Here is a 26,345-nt window from a genome sequence, read left to right as displayed (position 1 = left end):
GTGTGATAGATTAAGAGTTTATTTTTCTAAAAATGTACAGATTGAAGGCCATGTGAACATCTAGATATCATTACTTTTCCTTAGGGATACAAAGATAGTCAGAATGCAGGCAAGGCAATTTCCTTCTATCTGTGAAAGACCGTTCAATTTCACAATAAGAGTAAACTTCTTTCTAAATACCATTTTCAGAAGCATGGAAGGTGCAATACACCAGGGTTGTATGGTTAGGGCCTTGTGTTTTGACAGCTGAGGCTAATAATCCTCAGAAATGCAATTCTGAGAAACAGAACAGAGAGAAAGTGTTGTAAGTAGCTGTCTATCTAGTAAGGGCTTCAAACTAGGTATAGAGTCTTAAGGTAACAATCACTGGATGGGCTGGTAGGGAAGTTGTTTATAGAATCTTATGACATCTGGATCAAATCTGACTTGGGTTACGAACTTTTAAGAACATCACTTTCAGTAAAAGACTGTCATGCTAGAAATCTATAATCTGATTATAAATGTGGGTAACATCTAAATTTAAGACACGGGGAGCAATATTCCTGACTGGTAGAAGATCTCCTTGATAAGAGTAGAGAGGAAGTTACTTTAAAAAGGAAACAGAAAAAAAAAAAGAAAAGAAAAGAAAAAAAAGGGGATATTGACGTTCCAGGCACCTAAACTCAGTCTCTCAAAGCCTGGATAACTTAGACCAAATTAACAAATAGTCTGTGTTGTAGGAACAGTGGAGATTCTGTGGCTCAGCAGTTTTGGTCAAGGAACTGCAGCCTCAGAGAATGGAGTGATGAGGAGGATTCTGAGAAAGATGCCTGGAGATGGAAGCAGCCCATTTTTATTCCTGTAATCACAGTCTGCTTGTCTGTGAGCTCTCCCACAGAAACAAGACAGAGCTCCCCTTCAATGAAAGGGCTGGAATATGTGAGTTAGATGAGAAGCAAGTTCTACTTCCTCTTAGGAGTCTGCTTTAGATAGACTTCCAAGTGGCCTCTGAGAACTAAGAACCAGCTCATTTGTTCTAAGAACCAGCTGTGCTGGCCAGCTGAATAGTTTAGAAGATGATTATTCCAGTTTTGCATTTAAACAAACACACACAACAATAAAACTAAAGAGGATCTGAAAGCAAGTGCTCAGCAGAAGGCACACAACTCTCCTGTGAAGCTACGGAGGCAGACCCAGATTCATTCAGTCCTAGTCTGAGGTGTGCAAAATGAATTGCTCATCTTCTACCTCACCCGCATTTGGCCAAGTAATCTAAATATTTATCAGCTTCCTCTGCTGCAGTGAAAAGGTGAGTGTTTCTGAAACGGGAGCTTCACCAGCTACAGCAAGAGGTAATCTCATTTTAAAAACTGTCACTTTAATACTGCTAGGAGCCTTGTGGGTTTTTTGTTGTTGTTTTTAAACATGGTGTATAATTAAGATAAATGTGGATCTTTGTATTTTCCTCTAACAGGTTACCTTTCCTCAAGATAGTCAAGGAACAAATCCAAGACAAAATGAATCCTCCACACAATCAAGGCTAATTCTGTAGTCTAATTATCCAGTTCAAGTAGAAATCTTTTTAACTCTATCTGAATAAAACTCTCCTAGCTCTCCATAGACTTCAAAATTCTGCCACCCACTGTTTTGACACTTCCATTTTCTCTAGAAATCAGTTCAGGCAGCCACAAAGCTCCATTTTTAAATCTGTCTTCGTTTCAGGTATTAGTTTCTTTCTCAGCTTGGTTTTCAATAAGTACCTCAGGAATACTCTACTGTTAAGGCCACAAAAGAATAAGCTCCATTTTTGGTTGAATATTGATCCATAGAACACATCGCCTCCTACAGAGAGTCCCAAAATGAGGTTTACTGAGTCGTACTATTTATTGATCATTTCTAGTTATTTTGGAGTGATCTACCTAGATGATGAAAATGTAGTGCTCAAAGACAAAGACTGGTCTTTCAGGATTTGACCTGCCTCCGATTTTGTCGTCTTTTTATTCCTGTTTTCATAGCCTAAACCTTAAAATACACCACATACAAATAAAACGTGTGCGGGTGTAAAAAGTAGTCAGTCCAAAACCCCAGATGATTGTGGAAATGAGAATAGTCTCAATGAAGGATGGCTGTAGCACTGAAACACTGCCAATCACTGAGCTATTGCTGCCAGCAACCTTTCAATACTGCCAGCTCTCTGCCACAAACCTACCTGTATAGTAGCAACTGTGCAAAGTGTACAGAACTCTAGTATCAGAGGAAATGTCGGGCATATTGTATTATTCATACTTTCAGATTTCAAAGCCCATATTATTATATATACCAGGGATCGGCAACCTTTCAGAAGTGGTGTGCCGAATCTTCATTTATTCACTCTGATTTAAGGTTTCGTGTGCCAGTAATACATTTTAATGTTTTTAGAAGGTCTCTTTCTATAAATCTATAATATAACACTAAACTATTGTTGTATGTAAAGTAAATAAGGCTTTTAAAATGTTTAAGAAGCTTCATTTAAAATTAAATTAAAATGCAGAGCCCCCCGGACCGATGGCCAGGACCCAGGCAGTGTGAGTGCCACTGAAAAATCAGCTCGCGTGCCGCCTTCGGCACCGGTGCCATAAGTTGCCTACCTCTGATATATACACTGCAATAGCTTCTATTTGGATAGTCTTTGTTCTCCACGTACCTGGGAGCTTTTAAGAGGATGTGTCATTTTTCAGTTTATTATTAATAGGCATAATTACTTAGTACTTACACAGACAACACTTTACATTTTCAAAGCACTTGTGCTATACAAACACCCCAGCATATACAAACATAGTGAGAGGCAGGATCTGCGCTCAGGAGCCCAATGTGTAATACTTGAATCAAACATTCCATTCCAAGGTGAGACAACAGATCCAGACCTGCTCAACCAGTTCCTATATTCCATAGCCAGAGTGGAGCTCAGTGGAGCTGCCACAAAAAGGGGGAACAGTAAACTGGTATCAGAGGGATTCAAGGACACTCCAGGCTCTAGCCAAGAAGTTCATCTTCTGATTAGATTGCATACACTGAGGAAGTGCATTCTGCAATTTAATAGGAGACAGGCTACTATTGTGACACTCCAGAGACCATGGGACTAGGACTTCAGAGATGTCTTGATATTAAAGGGGTGTTATCAGTTACATTCATCGTGCTATAAAAGCAAGGGTGCCACAGCTGGATGGCGGAAGAAACTAGAAACTGATTGACACTCAAAGTAAAAGAGGTGCGTTTCTTTAAAGACAAAAGGAACATTAGAGAGCTGCTTATGAACTGTGTGTTGCGTACAGTTAGGATTATTCAAACATGTAGCTCAGAGCACATCTGTTTTCCACTCTTTAGGAGGCAAGATGACTATATGAAGAAAACAATATCCAATCATTATAAAATGCTATAACAAATTATGCTGCACCAAGTTGTTACTTCTCTCTGATCAATATACTAGAAACTAGAAACTGGGCCAAATGCTGGCATAAATTTCCAAAAAACAGTTCCATCTTGATTTATTTTTTTACATCAGCTGCATAAAAATGACTGACTTTTTAGAACCATTCTTTCCCTATTGTTCCAAGATTTGACAGAGATATGCCATTTAAATTCTACATAAAAGGATTACCTGATAATCCCACTGACGAACTACATGAAAACAATTTGCATCTTTCAAAGACAGGGACTTGCTCCAGTCCCTTTTGAATCATATGTGACACTCAAGAGCCAGATACTCTGCTGTTGTAAATCTGCACAGCTCCACTGAAATTAATGTAGCTATATCAGTTTACATAAGTCAAGGATCTGGCTAATGTAGATGTTATCTGTGAATATAAAAAAATACATTAAATAGAGTTAAGGTTGAAAGTATGGATCAGTAATTCAAGAGTAAAATCCTTACAGGGATGTCACAATTATCACCACAAAAAGCATTGCAAGACCAGGAAACTTAGAAGGAATCCAAACATGTTAAGGTATAGGTGTCTTAACTGTGCATTTGCAAGTAACTTCATTTCTAGCCTATGATGACACCATGCAAAACAAATCTACAGTTATCATTAGTATATTATGGTATTCGCTGGTCTGGATTAAATTAAACTGGTTTCTAAAAAACATTTTTCATTTTTCATTTTTGACTCATGGTCACAACGTTTTCTAAGTGCCTTTACTACAGCATTTCCAAATTTTAATGTTTACATTTCTTTTAATTTTACACCTTGACCCTAACTCTGAATTTCCTGAATTAGTAACGCTTGTTTCAGTGATGATTACAACAACATCCCCTGTAATGTGTTTATTCTGTGAACTACAGATACGTACCCTCCACCTTGGGTCCAATTTAAGCAAGTTTTGTCTGGGAAGTTTCCTTTTCTAAAAGATTATTTAAATGTTCAGAAATGAACCCCAAACAACAATGCCAGAGAATGTTACACGTTGTATTTCTAATGGTTTGGCAATATGCATCATCATCTTTAAGCCTTTTTTACTTTAGCTTTAAGGGCTAATTTCACCAGTGCCACGTGGTTGCTTTATCCCACTCTGGAGCAGTGCAAAGCAGCCAGTTTCCCTTTCCTCTTTTTCTTTGTGCACATACTCACCTCACCACAGTTTTTCCTTCTACCCACTCCACTGCATAGATTTGGTGCAACAAGTAGTTTGAGACTTTTTAGGATTAATGGACATTTTTTGTAATCCTTCATAATGGAAAGTGTATTCTTCAGCTTCTATTGACAGTTAAAGGTATCCTACAGATAATTATATTAACAACTGCCCTCCTCCAAAATGGCTGCCATCTCATACTGGAGTTAGAGGGACTGAAGCCAGCGTGGACCATTGCAAAAGGTGCTCTCTTTCAAAAGATGCCTACTGCTTCCCATTGTTCCCAACACAAGTGAAGCCAACCTGGCGTCAACTAAGATGGTGGCTCCCCTATGCGGTCAGCATCTTAGGGCACGTCTTCACTAGCAACGTTAAAGCGCTGGTGACCAGAGACCAGCCAGATGGGGGGGCGGAAATTGGGGGTGCAGATGGGGGGGAATTGTTTTGAGTTGGGAGGGGAGCTGAAGGAAAGGGGACTAAAACAAAAACAGGGAGGAGTTTTGATGGAAATAAGGCTAAAAAGGCAAGAAAATTGGCAGACTAGAAATAGCAACAAAGCTCCATTTTTAAGCAGAAAGCAGACACAACTTTAGTTTGTATTTTTTACATATAAGCTTTTCCCAAAAAACTTTTAGGCATGAGCAATTTGCAGAAATGCCAGCATTAGCAACAATCATTTTTCCTGACGCTCCTCCCACCCTAAAATTTTAATTCAAGGAATTTAGCAAACACAGCAGGACAAGGAATAATATTAAATACTTGAAGGGATTCAATCAGCCTAATGTGGTAAACAAACATTTCTACACCTCTACCTCGATACGCTGTCCTCGGGAGCCAAAAAAATCTTATCGTGTTATAGGTGAAACCGCGTTATATCGAACTTGCTTTGATCCTCCGGAGTGCGCAGCCCCTCCCGCCCCGGAGCACTGCTTTACTGCATTATATCCAAATTCGTGTTATATCAGGTCTCAGTATATCGGGATAGAGGTGTACCACTTTTATAAGTAAAATCTTAAATCTAAGAGTGATTTGAATAAATCTGTTTGACCTGACACTATTTATGGAGTTTACAGTTTTACATTTCTTTCAGCTTCGGCAATAAAAAAAATCAAACCAGTTTCACTGGCGAAATCAGTGTCAGTTTCACGTTCTCAGTGCATGGGGACGGCAGTTAAAAAACAAGCTGTTCAAGTGGATTTATTTGTAAATTGTTGACATGTTTCTATTTGTCCTTAGGCTTTAAAAGGAGCTCCAGTTTGCCAAAAAGTTATATTTTGGACCAGAAACAGGCTGACCTATAATAAATGTTTATCGCTGTTGTTTGCAGTGTCCTTTTACAGCACACACACAAGCTCCTAGCATCTTAAAACTTAGAAATAAAAGCCTGTTTCTTACATAGTGACTAGCTTAGTACTAGTGCAGAGCCTGCACAAGGCAGGACCTTGCAAAAGAGAAGTATAAGGAGAAGTGTAAAAACAGTGGTGAAAAAAGATACACCCAGCAGGCCTTGAGGATACTGGACCTTTTTTTGGATATTTAACTATGCAGCTTCACTGGTGAGAGTGTAACCCCTTTGGGGTCTAGAGAGCATGGCCCCTTTAAATCTTTTTTCCCAAGGGGGAGGGGGAGAGTAAGAAAAAGAAGGGAAACTCCAGGGGGCAGGGCTGGAGCTGGAGAGAGAGAGAGGGGGGAAGCAGCATGGCTGGCCCTGGAAAAGGAAGCAGAGAGAACCTGGCCTGAGGAGGACAAGCCCGATTGGGGACAGCCCAGAACAGGAGCCAGGAGGAGCCCTGTGCTGGGGGGAAATCACCCGAGAAGGACAGGCCGGAGCTGGACCCAGTATCACGGCTGCCCGGAGCTGTCTGGGGCTGTGAGTACTGGGGCTTGTGACTCTGCACTGGGAATAAGGAGGGAGGCTGTTAGATAGTTAAGTGGGGAGGTGGTCGCTCTGTGTGGCTTTGCACAGAGCGGCAGAAGAGGGCACCGGAGGGGTTTGCTGGGGAGAGTTCACTGGCGCCGAAGACGACCAGGAGCACCCAAGACTCACCACCGCACTGGAACTTTGCTCAGGCCTCCTGAACTCTGTGTGCAGACACATTGCTTAGTGTCTGCCCTTTCAGACTGTGCTACCACTGGGTCCGTGGGGCCTTGGTTTGAATGCAGCCCTGTTTTACTGCTCCCCCTATATTTCTCCTTGTTGTTTTTCTCCTCCCAGCCCTCTGTAAATAAATATCTCCCTTTGTTATGTCCATTGTACTTTTCCTGTGGGTGGGTGTGTTCACTCTGGGGGGTTTGAAACAGGTGCCCCTGGGGTGGAAGGGATTTCTCCTGCTGCATTCCTGCGCGCGCTGTCTCTTGGCCAGAGCTGCCTGCAGAGCAGACTCCATCTTGGCCACGAGGGCGCTAAAGTTACAAGAGCACTAGGTGCGACAGGGCACCAGTATTTTCACCCCCTTTGACATTTTACACAGCTCAGAGTAGGTCTAGGCAACAGTGCTGGTGAGCAAATGTTGTCTTGTCTACATTAGCACTCAAATCAGTTCAGCAGCAGCAGCGGTAGTGCAGACAATTCTCTATCAAATTATAATTACCGGTATGTTATATCAAACTGAAAAAAGTTAGCAACTGTATTTGATAATATTGTCCTGATAAATCAGTCTCATTTTATTCCATCAAGGGATTGGCAGCAGCATTTTAGAGTTTTCAGATTTAAAATTTACGTCCGCTGACCTGACATCAATTCCAGCTTTAAAAAAAAAAAAAAAATCCCTTTCTCCCCCAAAACCTCACCAACTAGCGTATTGTTCCACACCTCTCAAACATTAAATTCCTACCAATGCAAGATAAGATTGTAAAGATTTAGGGTGGCCTTCCAGACTCACTGGTGAGTTGGGGAGGGGGGGGGGGGGGAGATTGATCTGTTTTGCTTTTGGTCTTTCTAGATTCCTTTAAATTTCTTAAGTGTTAGGTGGTCAGACTCCACCCCATCTGCTTCCCAGCTGGGTGCTACTTATTACCTCGCCAACAGGCAATCCCCTCAGCAATCCTCAATTTATTTCAGTAAGACAAAAAGGCATTGCCCTAATGGCCCTGCCTACCACCAACACTGAAGTCTTTGATGTTGGAAGATAACAGAACCACTTCCTCTGTGTTCTGCTAATGACCGAGGCCTGTTACAGTCTTCAGCTGTAAACAACTTACTGTCAAACACAACAGCAAAGGCAACTAAGGGATTGCCTAGGCTAAGCAGGGTGGTGTATTCCTAAAATCTCGTTATCCAACTTATTTGAATCAACATGTTTTGAAACCACTGTAGATTGGTGTAAATTGTATTTTAACACATTGGAGGCCACCTCAAATATCTATTAAAAATACAACTTACCCTGTTGAGATAGGGTTTTACAAACAAGTTCACCAACACATTTTTTAAAACCCACACCTCTTTTATCCTAGTCTAGACATACCCTGAGATGCAGGTCAGCAGGAGCGGCAGACTGAATTAACTCATTTACAACATCCTTTTCAGATTTTTAACTGAGTTTCCTCCAAAACCTCAGATAGAGTTTAAATAAATTTCCCTTTCTACAAAACTTCCTACTGGGGTTATTTGCATGCTTTCGAGACAACTCAACATAGGGGGCTCAATATCCTAACTCCTATCCCCACTTAAGCAGAGTTTATCTTCTCTTTTCTAAGAAATTGCTAAATTTTACATAAAGTTCATCAGCATGGCAGAAACCTACCACTTCTATCTATCCTTAAGTTCCAATATCATGGCAACATTCCTTTTAAAGCCTGTCAACACCAATCCTTCAGCCAACTAGCGGGATTGCTAAAACGGGAACATGAACTGATTCTCCAAGGATTGAGCACTGCACCTCCACAGCCCTCCCTGTGCTATTTAGATACACCTCTACCCTGATATAACGCGACCCGATATAACACGAATTCAGATATAACGTGGTAACGCAGCGCTCCGGGGGGGGAGGGGCTGTGCACTCCGGCGGATCAAAGCAAGTTCAATATAACGCGGTTTCACCTATAAAACGGTAAGATTTTTTGGCTCCCGAGGACAGCGTTTTATCGGGGTAGAGATGTACTAGACAACTGGGTTAGTCTCAAAAACCAATCATTTAAGCAGTTTGTATCAACATTTTAGAAAAGAGACTCAACCAAGCTAGTCTACAAGGTCTGAATGCAGCTTCTTCTAGACCTGTCAATATGGATTTGCTAGAGATGTGGGAAGCATTCCCTATTCCATGTGCTGAACCCATAGCTTCATTTTCCTTATGGCCTGGAAATAAGAAATCTCTCCTCCATAACTGGCTTTCCTGTGTGGCAGTATCACTAACCTTTCAGCTTAACCCTCACCCTCTAAATTTCGCTTTTTTCATATATATATATATATATAATTTTCCCCTCAATTCTGAATTATTTGTAGGATTCACATTTACAAGATCTTACAGATCAACACTTTTTGTGCTTCCCCAGTCCAGAATGGTCATTAACAGGTTCACTCATCATGAAATCAGGTGTCTTCTGCCAGCTGTTTTAAGTGTGAAAAAAATTAGAAAGGAATGGTGAGAGAAAGTAAAAGAAGCCGAGAAAAGAATGAGGCAGAGTTAGGAGGAAAAGGTTGAATGTGATAATACACATATGACTCTTTGCAGATTGGCACTGTAAGCCACGTGGCTAATTTCTGCTTTAAAAAAAAAGTTGAGGCACAGTCTGCTACTCAATCATCCAACTGGTGCAAATAAAGCATCAACATCAACGGAAGTAAAAAACAATAATCTAATTACTAAAACAGACCCTTGTGCATGCCAGCTTGAAGAAATTCAACGTTACTGTACTACTGGGATTCTATTAGCTACCATATCCTCCTCTTTGCTCAAACTTGGGGCACATTAAATATTTCTACATGGTTTCTATGGAACAGATCTGACATCTGACAACTCTTGGCTCAGGAACAAAGCTGACATCCTAAGCAGGCCTGGAAGGAGTTGTGATGTACTAGACCCTACATGAGCCACTCATCTCTGAGCTCCAGAAACCCCAATGATTTTCTGTGTTCTGGCTCACTGTAGAGGACTACAGTGTACAACCCCCAAGAATGAGCCTCCAGAAACTGGGAGAGAGAGAAACAGCCTACAATTTAATATCTATGTTGTAGCAGTACTTCTTGTGCTACCCACAGTATGAACGTAAAAGTGATAGCTGCTGCCCTAGAGAGCTGAATTAGCATATTTATGAAGTTTTGTTCTGTATTTCTCTAGCTTAGGTACTTATATGGCCCCCATTACTATACTGAGAGCCTCAAAATCTAATGTGTTTATCCTCACTGCACCCCTAAAAGGTAGGAATGTATTAGCCCATTTTACAGTCGGGAAACTAAGGCACAGAGAAACTAAGTGACTTGCTCAAAGTTACACAAGAAGCCTATGGCACAGAAGGGAACTAGAGTTTCCCATCCGATTTCTCCCAACACAACACATAAATCCCTCCCTCTCATGACCAGCAGCGGCAGCTGAGAGACTCCAATTTGTAGCCCTTGGTAAGAGGACATAGATAAATCAGTAATTCTGTCAATCCAAACTCTCAAACGTAGCTCCATCTTAGTGGGTGTTTTTTAATTACAAAGAGTTCCCAGACAAAAACCTCACACATTAGCACCAAACAAGGAACTGAAAGAAATACTACCATGTGGTCTCTGTAATGATTTGAATTGAATACAAGTAATATCAACCTTTTTTAATTTTTTAAAAATTCTAACATGTCAAGATTCACTGGTATGCTCTGGCTGCTCTACTATGTGGTGGTTATTGGGTTTTTTTGGTTAAAGATTTTTCATGCTGCTACTCAGTTTACTTAGATGCAAGATGGTAAGTCATAATAGTCTATTTTTAGATTAAAAGAATTACAACAGATTTAGATCATATGGTTCTTTGGGACTGGGACAGTATTTTTGTTTTGCATTTGGTACAGCATCCAGCACAATGGGCACTGGTCCATGACTAGGGCTCTTAGGTACTATCGCGCTAAAAAAATAATAAATCAAGAGTTAAATTCCGCATATACCAAACAACCTCTGATTTGTAACCTGTGTTCCTAACAACACAAGGAATGTATAAGATCAGAGTTAAACATGCAGAATATATTTATTCACAGTATTACTGCAGCCATTTCTTAATGTTCTCTTCAAACCCAGTCACTGAACCAGACGTGGCTTTTCCACACACCCAGATTTCAAAGATCCTTCCAATACCTCAGCCATCAGCTGCATTTAGGATGGGGTTTCTGCTTTTACTTTTAACTTACCTTTAGTTAAACTATATTCATTAATATTTAAAATAAACTGAAGAGTTTTAATATGTTTCTAATTAAGTAGCTGTTATCTTCCTTTTGTATTTTTACTGTGAAAGCATTATGCTTTTCTCCCCTTGGTATCTTAGACAAGAGCTGTGATCTCCAAAAGGAAATGCAGCAGGTTTACTGCACAGGCCAAGAGGCTCAGAAGTAGAATATAAAATGATAATCCCAGCTCTGCTACTAATTCATGGCATTCATAAAAGTTTGTGCTTTGAGGATTTCAGGTGCCCAATGGCAAAAATCCAGGAACTGATTTTCAGAGGGTCCTGAGCACCAACAGTTCCAACTGAAGTCTCACTTACACACTGTAGGTTTTCAGCACCTCTGATAATCACATTCTAGATGTCTAAAATTAAGCACTCAGATTGAGACCATCTTTGAAAATGCAACTTATCCTCAGAACCTCGGTATCACCATCTGTAAGATGGGGGCAAACAAAATACAACTACCAAGAATTGCTGAATCTCTTGATTTTATTGAGAGTTTTGCAATATTTGGTGTGATACCTAAAGTCCTAGCTACAGAAGACAAATGATTACATGCAAGTGTTGGCTTTCATTTAAAAGAAAAAAAAATTCTAGCCTTCAGAGTTCCAGAGGAAAACATGAACTGAATATACTCTAAAAGGTTAAAACAAAACAGAAGGCAAATCAAAAGCACTCAATTTTCGGGGAGTTAGGGAGGATGGTTTAAATCTCATTTTCAAGATCTGGTTTAAGATCTGATTTATGACTTTTAAATGTTTGAGTTTGGCTAAACTGCCTACAAGGGTGTTATGAAGATTAATATTTGAAGAGCTTTGAAAGTGGGCAGTGCTGTATAAGTGGTGTGTTACTTATTACAACTTTGGAGAAGATAGTAGTTTAGGGTCTGATTCTGTCATGTGTCTCACGCTGACCAGTACTTCACTTGGCAAGAAGTTCTACTGACATCAGCAGGATTACCTGCAGAGTCAGGTACTACTCAGGGAGAGTAAGGATGGCCGAATTGGGTCCTTACCTGTGTATCTGGTCAAATTCATTTCTGCCTACCAAAATTCTTCCTGTAGTTTGAAGGGGTATGGTAATTTTCTTCCATCCTTGTCCTGTATTTAGACTTGTTGTGCGCTGTTGAACAGCTGCTGCATTCTACCATAGAAGTGGCACTATTTAATTCTGTAACACCTTTCATACAAAATGCTTTATGATCCTTGAATGCAGAAATGCCTTCACCCACACTCTGCTTAAATTCGTCCGTGTTCCTATTCTGAGATGGTTATATTTGTAATAGATCCCCACTCACCCACACAGAGTGGAATTCTGCTAGCTGATGCTTACTACTTGTCACGTGGCACTGCCCAAAACTCCCAACCATACTTGGGGACCCATTGTGCTAGGCACTGGTCAGAGCCATACTAAGAGACAGTCCCTGTTCTGAAAAGATGGAGATAGTTGTTGGCAGTTATACAGCAGCAATGAGGCATGTTACACCTCCAAACCAAGATAGCTTTACAAGGTTAGAACTTTGAGCCTAGAACAAGTTACATGTCAAATTGTGCACAGTCTCACGTGGAAACAGCATGATGTCCCTATTTATGAAAGGATGATGCAACAAAGATGCATGCGAATAGTGTTGGCATTTCCTTTGATTTGCTGCTGACAAGGAAGTTCCTTCCTGAATAATGAAAAGACATCACCTAGTGCAACAAGGGAGAGGGTGGGGTAGAGGATAGGGGATGCTGAAAGGAGAGGCTTTTTGCCCTTCACACACAGGGGACATTGTAGCAGCAGGCACAGCTGGTGGTAGACAAAAGGGAAGATTCTCTTAACCACTTGAGCGACTTACCTGAATAGCCTGGCGTCCTTGCTGAGCATCTGCTAGCAGTTGAATGGTGAGGGTTCTGGAATCCTGGAGGGCATCTTGGAGGTAGATAAAGCTATGACCCACATGTCGTCCCATGGTGCATTCCCGGCAGATAGGGACAGAACAAGTGTCACAGTAGAAATGCAGCACCTGGAAAAGGACACAGAAAAAAAAAATTGTATGACACACTAAGCCACCCACAGAAGAAAATACATATCTTAACCATAAGAGGAGATATTATGAAATGTTCACAACAGCTTCTATAGAGGAAAAGCGATCCCTCTTGTAAGCAGCCACTCATATGTGGACAAAAATAAACTAGAAGTGTTATTGTTTTCTTTGCAATACAATACCAGGATGTCCATCCCACCCTTCTCTCAAGAACGGAAACCATCTGCCAACACTCACCCATTTGGGTATGTCACCTATTGCATGTTTCGGATAACTTTTCTTGAATATACAAACATTGCATAAAGTTACTGAGCCATTTACATTTACTGTACTATTGTTGCACTGGGCACATCAAGCAAAAAAACAAGGACAATCCTCTCTCTAATCTTTCAGTTTGTCTGCAAGACAGAACATACAAGGCAAACTGGATGCAAAAGCTTGCCATCATCATCAAAGGTGGTGTCAAAGCCAAGAACTGTGGCAATTCTCCTGTGCCAGCCAGCACTCTCAGGCTATGGCTATACTTGCACTTCAAAGCGCTGCCGCGGCAGCGCTTTGAAGCGCTAAGTGTAGTCAAAGCGCCAGCGCTGGGAGAGAGCTCTCCCAGCGCTGTCTGTACTCCACCTCCCTGTGGGGAATAACGTACAGCGGCTCCCAGCGCTGGGGCTTTGACCACACTGGTGCTTTGCAGCGCCGCAATTTGCAGCGCTGGAGAGGGTGTGTTTTCACACCCTGCTGCAGCGCTGCAAATTTGCAAGTGTAGCCATGGCCTTACTGTCAGTGGAACTTCAGGGAAGGAGCTGGAATTAGGAGGAAGAAACTATACACTGTAAATTAGTTACAGAATTTAAAGATTAGCCTCTCCGCATTTTTAAGACAAATGGAACCATGTTGGTTAATAAAACTAAACCAAATCCCAAACCCACATTCACTTCAGAGTGAAACTCTGTACGCCATATAATGTATTTATTCACTAGCAGTAACTGCTTGCATGTTTGCATTCCACCCAACAGAGGGAAGTGGTACACAGATGTAGCATCCTATACAGATTTGTGTTTTGTTAGAAGTTAAATCAGTTGAGCTTTAAAAAAACAGATCTGTGGAGGAGTGTAAAAACCACCAAACAACCTCAGAACAAGAAAGTTCAAAGTGAAATCTAAAACTCTAACTTATACCTACACAAAGCATTCTTGACGTAGTAGATCATAAAAAGTCCTAGAAAATCCAAAACGCTGTCAAAAAGCCAAATCCACTGTATAATGCAAGTAAAGTCTTATACCATAAGTCAGGTTTTCCATCGCATGATGGAAAATCTACTCCACAGGAATGACCAAGAGCAAAACAGAAACAAGAACCAGGTAATGTTCATCTGAGCATGGAGCGGTGGTGGGGTGGGAGGCAAGGCAACCAAATCTAATGGCAACCAACATTCTCTCTGTACCAACTTGATTTATTTATTTATTGGAGGCAGTGGCTCGGGGGAAGGAGACTACCATCCTGATTTCCTTTTCCTAAAATTTACTCCATTTATTGATCCTGTTTGCCTGGCTTATTATGCTCATTCCTCCACCTCGTGTGGACACATTACATATTATGTAGGAACATATCTGTAGCAGCAAACAAGGTTGTGTGTGTGTAGTTAATCTTTATCTCTGGGTAAGATTTTGAAGGAGGTTTTCAACAAAACCTTTTTAAAAAATGAACAGGAGTACTTGTGGCACCTTAGAGACTAACAAATTTATTTGAGCATAAGCTTTCGTGGGCTACAGCCCACGTCATCGGATGCCACGAAAGCTTATGCTCAAATAAATTTGTTAGTCTCTATAAGGTGCCACACGTACTCCTGTTCTTTTTGCGGATACAGACTAATATGGCTGCTACTCTGAAGCCTTTAAAAAATTAGTTACATTTCTGGACACAGACTGTTCTGCTAGAGAAATTAAAGCATCCTTATTAGCATCTGAACAAAACTGATACCTCAAACATTCTAAATATTTTGAACATTTTGAAAAATATCAAGCAGCTTTAAGTTCTAAATATTAAATTTGGAACTGTGCATCTTCCTGTACTAGAAAATTCCTTTTGTGCATAATGTGATGTCAGTTTACTATATTATAGTTTTCTCTTGCAGCGCTGTATTTTCAATGTAAGCTTTCAAAGAACATACATTAAATACTGCTGGGCCATCCAACTTTTAAACAACTAGGGGGGGGAAAAAAAAAGGATGAAAAGCCATGCAAGGTATCAAGTCAAATGAATCTGATATTATTTAAAAACATGCAACATGGATTATGTATCTCACTATCAAGGACGACAGCGGAAAAAAAAATGGCGATCATATGAGCAAGAGTCCAGTAGCAAGTTAAACCTGTCATTAGCTCTCTCAAATAGCTAATGCCAGAAGCAAAGCTAGGGCAAAGGCCAGGGAACTGTCCTGTCACACAGATCCAGATGCTGCTGCTGCCCAGAATACAATGCCTAATGTAGGAGTCATTCAGGCCACAGATAGAGAAACTAATCAAGCAGTTGCTCAATCAACCCACTCCCCCCCTCCCTCTCCTGACAGAATATAGATGCAAAGAAAGTAATCACATTTTTAATGAAACCAACTAACAAAGCTGACAATTTTATTTCAGATATGCAGATTACATAGGGAACATGGTAAAGTCTTAAGGCAGAATTGAAAAGCCAACCTTCTCATTCGAGTGAGCAAGCTGTTGGCAATTTTCTAGGGCAAAGGTCCCCAATCTGTGGGGCACGCACCACTAAGAGGCAAGGAAGAACATTCCAGGGGCTGCGGCAGGGGCCTGAGCCAGCCCCCATGGGGAGGGCAGGCAGGAAGCGCCACCCAGCCCCACTCCTGGCCTGGGCCAAGGCCCCACATGCCGGCCCCATGCCTGGGGCCCCAGCCTCAGCTCTGCTCCCACCCCCAGCCTCAGGCCCTTACCCCGTCCGTGTACTCCCACTCCCCCACTCCAGAGCTGTGACCCCACTTCTGGCCCCAGCTTGGAGGGAGTGAGGGAGCATGGATGGGGTGGGGTGCAGTACATGAGGTAGAAAGTTTGGGGACCACTGTTTTAAGGTGATGTATCAAGAGGCTTTGCACTCTAGATTTAATTACTGTGTACAGATGTGGTCTCCTCACCTCAAAAAAGATATTCTAGCACTAGAAAAGGTTCAGAAAAGGGCAACTAAAATGATTAGGGGTTTGGAGAGGGTCCCATATGAGGAAAGATTAAAGAGGCTAGAACTCTTCAGCTTGGAAAAGAGGAGACTAAGGGGGGATATGATAGAGGTATATAAAATCATGAGTGATGTTGAGAAAGTGGATAAGGAAAAGTTATTTACTTATTCCCATAATACAAGAACTAGGGGTCACCAAATGAAATTAATAGGCAGCAGGGTTAAAACAAATAAAAGGACGTTCTTCTTCACGCAGCGCACAGTCAACTTGTGGAACTCCTTACCTGAGGAGGTTGTGAAGGCTAGGACTACAACAGTGTTTAAAAGAGAACTGGATAAACTCATGGTGGCTAAGTCCGTAAATGGCTATTAGCCGGGATGGGTAAGGAATGGTGTCCCTAGCCTCTGTTAGTCAGAGAATGGAGATGGCTGGCAGGAGAGAGATCACTTGATCGTTACCTGTTAGGTTCACTTCCTCTGGGGCACCTGGCATTGGCCACTGTCAGTAGACAGATACTGGGCTAGATGGACCTTTGGTCTGACCCGGTACGGAGAAAGAGAATCAGCGGGGGACCATCACTTAATATGACCATGCTTACTCCAGCTCCACCACCCTTTAATAAAGTTAAGCTTTATATATATATATATATATATATATATGTCCCCTGAGAACAACATATGTTCACTCTGCAATGAAGATGACTAGACAGTGAAGGCAGCTGGGGGAGGATAGAGGAGTGTAGTCAACTTCAAGATGACCTGCTAGAATCTTCTAAACCAGCAGTTCTCAAATTGTGAGAGTCCGGATCCCAAAGTGGGTCGTGACCCCCTTTGAATGGGGTTGCCAGGGCTGGCTTAAACTTGCTTCAGCCCTTGGCAGCAGGACTCAGGTTGCAGGCCCCCTGGTCTGGGGTTGAAGCCTTGAGCTTCAGCTTGGCCCCCATGCCTGGAGCGGTGGGGCTTGGGCTTTGTTCCCCCCCCCTCCCCAGGCGGTGAGGCTTGGGTGAGCTCAGGCTCAGACCCCCTGCTGGGGTCATGAAGTAATTTCTGTTGTCACAAGGGGGTCGTGGTGCAATGAAGTTTGAGAACCCCTGCTCTAAGCACAAGTTGGAAAAGGCAAAAAGTACATTACTCTTTTGGAGCCAACTTCAGTTTTAATACTTATACCTTCATACAACATAATGCAACATATTAGAGGCAATTTAGCTGCACTAGTTTCTTTATTTATCTGAGTGTTAGAGTCTGTATACATCCCAATGTACCTGCAAAGAATCAGAGGGCCAGACTGTCCCCTTCGTTACCGTAACTGTAAGAAATTCAGATCTATCTGGGTGATGGAAGAGAGTTGTGTCAGCAGGGCTCTGTGGGCAGAAGCATAGCATCATGCCCACCGACAGCCAACTCCACAATGAATTAGTGAGTAAGAAATCTGACTGCCATCATTTATTATTCACAGTCTCCTTCTCTGAACCCAACCCCAAGGTTCAGGGCCAGCAGCCGAGTTTCCTGTCCCTTGCTTGTTTTTTGGTGGTGTTTATTTTGCTTCCCCCCCCCACCAAACAGGGCCACCTGAGACCAATAAATCTAATGGACTGTGATATCTGTAGCTCAGAATAAAGTTTTGTATTGATTCTAAGTGGGAAGGATTAAGATCTAAACAAACACAGATCTTGCACCAAAACAGTAGAGATGCCAGTTTTTTCTTGCAGTAGAAAGATACATATAAGGGTTCTGTTTCAAGCAGACAAATATGTACTAAATTTGTAGAGAACCACATATAAAAGACCCTCCTAATCTGCTGCCCCCCCACCCCCAATTCCCATTTCTGGAGTACCAGACTGAAATCGGAAGGGTTTGGCTCATGATTATTGGACATCATATACATTTTAAAAAACTATGACTAATCTTGGATTAATAAAAACAGTCTGTAGAAGGATAAAACGTTAATCTTCCATTACAGAAGAGCATTCTATCATGACAAAATGTATTCATTTAAATCTAATTTTTAAGAACAGAATTAGGTTTTACGTTTGCCTCAGACAAGTTTCAAAAGATTTCAAGTTCTCAACTGCATCCCCTAAAACCAAACATATATAGCTACCTTGCAAAAAGTTATCTTTCTTGGTGTATATTTGGGGGTGCCTTCCACTTAAATTGTTATTTTCTTGTTTTTAAAAACCGTAAGGGCGGGAAGCATACGATTGTTTTTTTCCCTTGAGACTTCATTTTTTGTCCCACTTGAAGATACACAGATAATGAAATGGCAGGGGCAGATTGCCACATTGTAATTTAACGGATAGGATTTTGGAATGACCTCTAAGCCATGATAGCGTTATTAACTGCTGCCCATTCATCCGCAGTTCCCCAATTTAAGAACAAATATTACGTGAATATAGCCTCAGAAATAAACAGCCATCTTGTGTGGGGCAGGCAGTGTAGAAAAGGAAAATAGGAGATAAAAGATACCCCTTTCCTCCTAAATTAAAAAAAAATTAATTAGGGATCACATGAACTATGTTTACTGGATTTACTTTTGGTTTTGTAATTATTACTAGGCTGTTCTGCTCTAAAGATAGCTAAGGAATAAGAGATTTTATTTTTTATTTTTAAATATACCATTCTCCACTTTGTTAAACTCTGGGCAATTTTAATCAGTTAACTGTAAGACTACTGGAAAGATGGACATGAAATATGTAAAAAGGAAGAGTAACAAATGTTATCACTTTGAGAATTCCAGATTATCACAATTAATATTTTAAGAGGCTCCCTCAAAAAAATACATCATCCTGAGAAGGAGAAAGGCAGGAAGGTGTTGATGGGAATGATTTTAAAGATGGTTAATGGTGATTTATTCAAAAGAAGTTAACCATGGGTTGATTATTTCCAAATAGAAAATATTTCCTTAAATTGGTGGCATACAATTTTAACACACAAAACAATAAAGGCAGCCTACTTCAAATTAAACAGAGTCAGTGAACCCTATCAGAGGGCTATTCATCTTTTACAGCCACAGGAGCTCAAGAAATACGACAGCAAGACAATAAACGTGATTGCTTCAGGAAAGGCTGTACAGTGCACTGTAAAAACATTTTACAACAGCAGATTCCTGGGTGTCGTCCTCCCCATTTTTTGGTCCCTCTGTTTTCAAAGGGGATGGGGGGATGGGCGGAGATGTTGTTAAATGTCCCCTGGGATTCCACAGCAATCAATCAGCATCTGATGAATGGCTACTAAAGTTAAACTCTGACCCGACTCTACAATTCCCACACCAGCTCTCCCCTTCTTACTGTTGACCAGCTTCCAGAATGCCCCACCCACCTACCTCCCCTCACCAAAATTTCCGAAATACCAGGCACAGACAAAAGCACTGGAATGTAGTAGCCACGAGGAAAATTCAGTGAAAACAGCAGTTGAGGAGCCGTCTCTTTAAACACAAGTTAAAAGTGTCCTCTTGGTGAAGCCAATGGGTGCCTTTTCGCCCCACAGCTCACACTGAAAACTTTGGATTTGTCTCTCTGTAAAAAATGTGTATTTTTAAAAATGTGTTTGCATGTAGCTCTCTCTCTAAGAGGGAATAAATAGATTTCTTCAAGTTCTTATGCTATCCCAGCATCATATGCACAAACAATATTGACACTGAATGTGACAGACAAGAATAGTTTTTAAAACTACAACATTAAGAACCTACTGATGGGGACAAAAATATTTGGAAGTTAAAGAAAGCCAGACATTAGGGCTCTAAAGTTTACTGTAATGTTTACACATTATTTCTCATTCTGCCCTAGGAACAGATACAAAATATATGGTGAAAAATAGCAGCAGGGGTGGGGGGGAAGAAATGAAGCACCTCAGGTTTTACACTTTTGAAACAAGCTCAACAATACTTTAACGGAGTCCAATATCAATTTAAAAAGGCAAAAAGAATACCTATTCCATTCAGCCCAGAACTCTGGAAGTTCACAGAGCAAAAAGCATTTCACTTCTCTTAGCTGTATTGACTACTGTATCTATTACTGCTGTTGCTTGCTCGGTAGCAAGTGCAGTAGTTAAGGTTGTCAGACTATGGAAGTTTTAAAATGCTACAAACATTTTAAACACATTTTCCAATTAAAAATGTGTTTGGTTTCTGTTTAAGAACAATGTTTTAGAAGAGTTTGAGAAAAGTCCTTTTGGCTGTGTGACTTCAGAAGCATATTTTTCCATCCTCCCTTCCTTTGTGGGGGAGGGAGAGAAAAAAGCAGCATATATATAAAATAAAAATCGAACTATGTGAAAAATGAAGATTTGGGTTCCAATACTCAAATGTGCGTGAATAGTCATAGCTCAACTGCAGTCAATAGAGCTATGACATTTTACTCAAAATGTTATCAATGGTTCACTGTCAAACTGGGAGGACGTATCAGTGGGTTCCTTTCCAGGGCCAGTCTTGGGTCTGGTACTATCCAATATTTTCATTAGTGACTTGAATAATGGACTGGGAAGTACGCTTCTAAAATTTGCAAATGACACCAAGCTGAAAAGAGTTGCAAGCACTTTGGAGGACAGAGTTAGAATTCAAAACGACCTTTGCAAATTAGAGAATTAGTGTGAAATTAATAAGACGACATTCAATAAACACAAGTGCAAAGTACTACACTTAGGAAAGGGGCGAAAATCAAATGTACAACTACAAAATGGGAAATAATTGGTTAGGCAGTAGTATTGCTGAAAAGGATCTGGGGGGTGCAGTGGATCACAAATTGAATATGAGTCAACAACAACATGAAGCTGCAAAACAGGCTAAATATAACTTTAAAGTGTACTAACAACAATGTTGTATGCAAGACTTAGGAGGTAATTATTAATTCTACTCAGTATAGGTGAGGCCTTAGCTGGAGTACTGCATCCAGTTCTGGGTGCCACACTTTAGGAAAAATGTGGACAAACTGGAGCGTCCCGAGGAGCAACAAAAATTATGAAAAAAGTTTAGAAAACCTGGCCTATGAGGAGAGGTTAAAAAACTGGGCATGTTTGGTCTTGAGAAAAGATGACAGAGGGAACCTGATATCAGTCTTTAAATATGGTAAGGAAGGGCTGTTACAAAGAGGATGATAATCAATTGTTCTCCACAACCACTGAAGGTAGGATGAGAAGTAATGGGCTTAATCTGCAGCAAAGGAGATTTAGGAAAAAAACTTTAACTTAGCTTCTGGAACAGGCTTACAAAGGGAAGCTGTGGAATCTCCATCATGGGAGGTTTTAAAAACCAGTTGGACAAACATTTGTCAGGGATGGTCTAGGTTTACTTGGTCCTATCTCTGCACAGGGGCCAGACTTGATGGCCTGGTGAAGTCCATTCTGGCCCTAGCTATGATGTTTCTATACACCCGGGGAAGGTTAGAGAGAGAACATGGCCCTCAAAGTTTACACTTGTGGTATATTTGGCAGTTAGTGACACTGTTAAGTCATAAAAAAGTGGTAAAGCTGGTTTTGTAGGTCCTTAACTTTTTCAATGGAGCAACCTTCAAACTATATTTTTAAAATAAATTATATGCATGTATAATATGAGAAGGTGCTGAGCTTGTTGGTGGGTGATTAGTTTACCTTATTGGCATTATAGAAGGAAGTGTCCAATTGTAAGCTACAGTCCAATCTTCTTTAAATACAGTTTAGCAGAATTTAAAGCTGTTAAAACACACATATCCAGAGCTCTATGTTCAAGTACATAATTTTATTAGTCACCTGTCTATTAGCTTGTATGTCTGAATGTTTTGAAATGTAAATATTTAGTTTGACAATAAAACTCTGATGTTAAGACAGTATTTTCTATACCATCATTATAAGAACCATACATCACAAACCAAAAACTAAGAACCTTGGAATTACTTAGTGTGAATACAGAACAACTCCACAGAAAACTATATCATGAAATCCATGACAGGACACCTGAAAATTTAAAAAACAGTCTTTGTCTTGCACCCAAGGTGAGCTGTTCCTCAATAACTGCTGAGCTCAAGTCTGCTTTTAAAATTGAATACCAGATCTATAGAGCATTCACTCCAAAATTAGGGTTAATCTTTGTCCAATAGGATTTTTACAAGAATACTGGCAGCATCTTAGGAAATGCTAAAACTCTTAAACCAGACACGCCAACATGCAGAGAAGTGAAGCATCAGGAGGGATACCAGCTAATGATTTAGTGCTGCTCAGCAACTTAGAGCAAAATAATGCTCTTTTAGGCCATGGCTACACTTGCAAATTTGCAGCGCTGCAACAGGGTGTGAAAACACACCCTCTCCAGCGCTGCAAATTGCGGCGCTGCAAAGCGCCAGTGTGGTCAAAGCCCCAGCGCTGGGAGCGCTGTACGTTATTCCCCACAGGGAGGTGGAGTACGGACAGCACTGGGAGAGCTCTCTCCCAGCGCTGGCGCTTTGACTACACTTAGCGTTTCAAAGCGGCAGCGCTTTGAAGTGAAAGTGTAGCCATAGCCTCAGTCTCCAGTTAAAGATCCATAGAGTTTAAGGACAGAAGGGGTGATCAGATCTCCTAGTCTGAACTTCTGTCTATCAGAAGCCATAGAATTTCATCTAATTACTCTTGTACTGAGTCCAACAGCCAGTTTTTGGCTAATGAAGATCTTTCAGAAAAAGTCTAGTCTTCATTTAAAGATCAAAAGATGGAGAATCCACCACTTCTTTTGGTAGTTTGTTCCAGTGGTTAGTCACCTATATTGTTAAAAATCTGTGTCCGGCTTCCAGCAGTTGGTTGTCTTTCTTTGCTAGATTAAAGAGCATGTTAGTACCCAGGTATTTCCTCCCCATGAAAATACTTCTACATGGTTATCAAATCACCTCTCACTCTTTTTTGATAAGCTAACAAATTGAGCTCTTCAGACCTGGCCTGAGAGATCTATTCTCAACAGGCTTCAATGGTATAGTTTGGGTATCACTTAAACAAAGCAATTATATCCTCAAACAAAATCTCTGTGATGACTTCATGTGCACCAGAGAAAAGCAGCAGTTAATACAAAAGCATACAGTCATACAGTATAAAGGTATTGCATCACAATTGCTTGCTTAGATCAATGCTGAATTATACCATCCATGTAAAATAAATATTGGGTTTTAACTTATCACAGAGCATCTTATTCCTGGAAGAGAAATTAAGATATTCTCCTTTGAGAACAAGTGTTTGTAAAAGAGACCCAAGACCACGCTTATCTATTCTGATTAATATGCTTGTTACTCTTCATTTTTCGGAGGATTATACTTGTGTGTTGTATGAAGGATGATTCACAAAAGCATTTTCTGGGTGATGAGCAACTGTGCTCAAGTCCCTCTAAGCGAGCTCTTATACTTAATGTTTGTTTTGGTAGACGTAGCTGTCTCAGCAGCCAGAAGGGCATTTCAACAATCATACAACAAGCATTACTGCAGTTTATTCTTTAATCCCCTGTGTATGACTAAATGAGCGAATTCTTGTCCATCTATCATTTTATGGCACAACATACGGTTATTGCCAAGAAGGTACTGTAAATCAAAGGAAAAACAGATCTAAGAATAAAAAGATCTAATCACAGAAATCACCAATTGTTTATTCAAACATCTTCATCCCCATCACCATGTAGCAATTATACTGAATAAATATTGGCGTTGTTTGACTATAAATACTGGATCAAAAGGTCTTTGGTGGAAAAAACACTAATAGCTTCTAAAAAAAAACAAATATTAAAGATGAATTGGTACATGCTGAAGAGCTCAATGTCCTGAACAATCCAACTATAGAAAATAAAAATCAAAGGCTGGGAGTCTGGAGGTGTCAGTTTCAGAAATGCCAAAACCAAACAAGTCACTTTATTCTTTTGTTGTGACTGCTTCCAAATTTGTAAAATTCAGGTATTACCAAGTGAAATTCTATGGTTTCAGAGTGGTAGCCCTGTTAGTCTGTATCAGCAAAAACAAGGAGTCCTTGTGGCACCTTAGAGACTAACAAATTTATTTGGGCATAAGCTTTCGTGGGCTAGAACCCACTACATCAGATGCATAAAGTGAAAAATACAAGAGCAGGTATAAATACATGAAAGGATGGGGGTTGCTTTACCAAGTGTGAGGTCAGTCTAACGAGATAAATCAATTAACACCAGGATACTAAAGGAGGAAAAATAACTTCTGAAGTTTGCAAATTATGGATACCATAAAGACTGGGAGTGGTTGGGTCATTACAAAACCTAAACTTAATTTCCTCAATACTAATTTCTCCCTACTGTTACTCACACCTTCTTGTCAACTGTCTGTAACGGGCCACTCTCTTACCACTTCAAAAGTTATTTTTCCTCCCTTGGTATCCTGGTGTTAATTGATTTATCTCGTTAGACTGACCTCACACTTGGTAAAGCAACCCCCATCCTTTCATGTATTTATATCTACTACTGTATTTTTCACTTCATGCATCTGATGAAGTGGGTTCTAGCCCACGAAAGCTTATGCCCAAATAAATTTGTTAGTCTCTAACGTGCCACAAGGACTCCTCAGTCTATTGTTTGTATTCTGATCATCTAGGTAGACTTTTCTGGCCTGAATCTATACAAATTAACACATCTACTCCACAGGGGGAGTTGTAAATCTTAATTCATTAATCTTAAAAGTACTTTGGAGATATTCTGATAAGAGGAACTGTAAAATATACACTAGCAGCAATAATTTACCCTCCCTTGACCAAACAGTAGGCAGTTAGATTTAAACAAGGTGAGGTCAAAGTTTCTCAGAACAAAAATATTTCTTTGAGTGAGTTACAGTTTTGCTACTTTCCTCTAGTACAGTCATGTAATCTTACACATCTCCTCCCTCCTCAAACTTTTTAAGTTAGATATTTATTGCAAGCATTCCCTGTCAAGGAGAATAAGCTAGCAATACTGCTGTGCCTGGATTTTGGCACTTTGTTCATAATGCTATTGTGAAGGCAGTTTTGGTTTTGGACTGGGGTGGGGAGGGGGGGATGGACTACAGATTTTCCCCCACCCCCCTCAATATACCACCATAAAAATTTAGTGCATGTTGAAACTAGTCATTCTACAGATAGCTGTAGTGCCTTCCCTCTGTCATTCATAGGCAGTAAACTGAAAAACCCATTCAACTACTTTTTTAAAAGTGTTCCTAAAATATATCCCACACATACACCAATCAAGAAGTTGGTTGGGGGGGGGGGGGATGGAACTCCTACATGTATTTTGAATCAGCAAGGGAAAAAAAATTCCTGCTGAACAATGTTTTTAGAAACAGCAATAATGCATGATTCGGGAATATCTTCTTTGGCTCCCTTGATTTAAAAAGTGTTTCCCTCCCCCCGCCCCCAAATGGCCTTTATACCACCTCAGACCTTACTATAGATTTTTTGTTGATCTTAAGCCTTGTCTAGTGTACAAAATACCTTTTGCTTACAACAGGATCAGCAATAAGTGCAGCTAAAATGGTGCTGAGCTCATCTGCAACAGTAGGCAAGGACAATTTAGTCATCGCTGTTAAAGGCTAGAAGGACAATTATATCTAGCCAGGCTAGAGAATTTCACTCAGTAATTCCTGCATCAGATGTGTGTTCAGCACAGTTCAAGCACACCCACTGCTGACACCCTTGTCATCAACAAGTATCTTCTTCAGAGGCACAGATAAGGTTGTAGAACAATTCCACCCTAGAAACAGTTGGAGACTAATCTGAGGGAGCCCGGAGTTAGTTTGTTTTATTTGTTTAGAAAAGGGGAAGAGGCAGTAGTCAACTTAACTGGAATCATTTACATTTAGGAGTTTTATCATGGCCTCTGATTAGTACAAAGAAAATGCAAATGTGGGTTTAATGTCAATCTGTTACTGTAAGCAGTCTCAACAATGAAGCGTTAACTTGTTTAAAGTGGTTCTATTGTTATAGTATTCAAAAGTATTAACATTTTTAACAAGAAAACAGCATACACCTTTCAGCGTTAAAAGAGGTTTACAGGTCCAGCTATTTTGTCAAACATCTATATTTGCATATGATATAAGGTGGGCCAGAAGCCCAATCCTAACAATATTTTAATTAAAAATAATACTATTAGTGCAATGTTAATATTATCTATTTAACTTCCACACCCCAGAGGGAGATATTATCAGGAAATGCTAAATGCTTCCACAGCAACATTATTTCTCCCACCCTGCACATATTTGCATTTACTACTTTAGATACTT

The 26,345-nt window shown here is 40.5% G+C and overlaps 1 protein-coding gene across 3 annotated transcripts in view; it reads right to left on the bottom strand.

Moving 5' to 3' along the window:
• The window catches only part of TRIM71 (tripartite motif containing 71), an 86,106-nt gene that overhangs the window by 7,763 nt on the left and 51,998 nt on the right, over positions 1–26,345 (bottom strand). For all 3 annotated transcript variants that reach the window (XM_045003055.1, XM_045003056.1, XM_045003054.1), the window contains exon 3: positions 12,781–12,948. In XM_045003055.1, coding sequence (XP_044858990.1) covers positions 12,781–12,948 — 168 coding nt within the window. The remainder of the gene's footprint in view (positions 1–12,780; positions 12,949–26,345) is intronic.

This window comes from Mauremys mutica, chromosome 2 (assembly GCF_020497125.1).
Source record: "Mauremys mutica isolate MM-2020 ecotype Southern chromosome 2, ASM2049712v1, whole genome shotgun sequence".
Taxonomy (NCBI): Eukaryota; Metazoa; Chordata; order Testudines; family Geoemydidae; genus Mauremys; species Mauremys mutica.
This window is presented reverse-complemented; position numbering and strand designations above follow the sequence as displayed.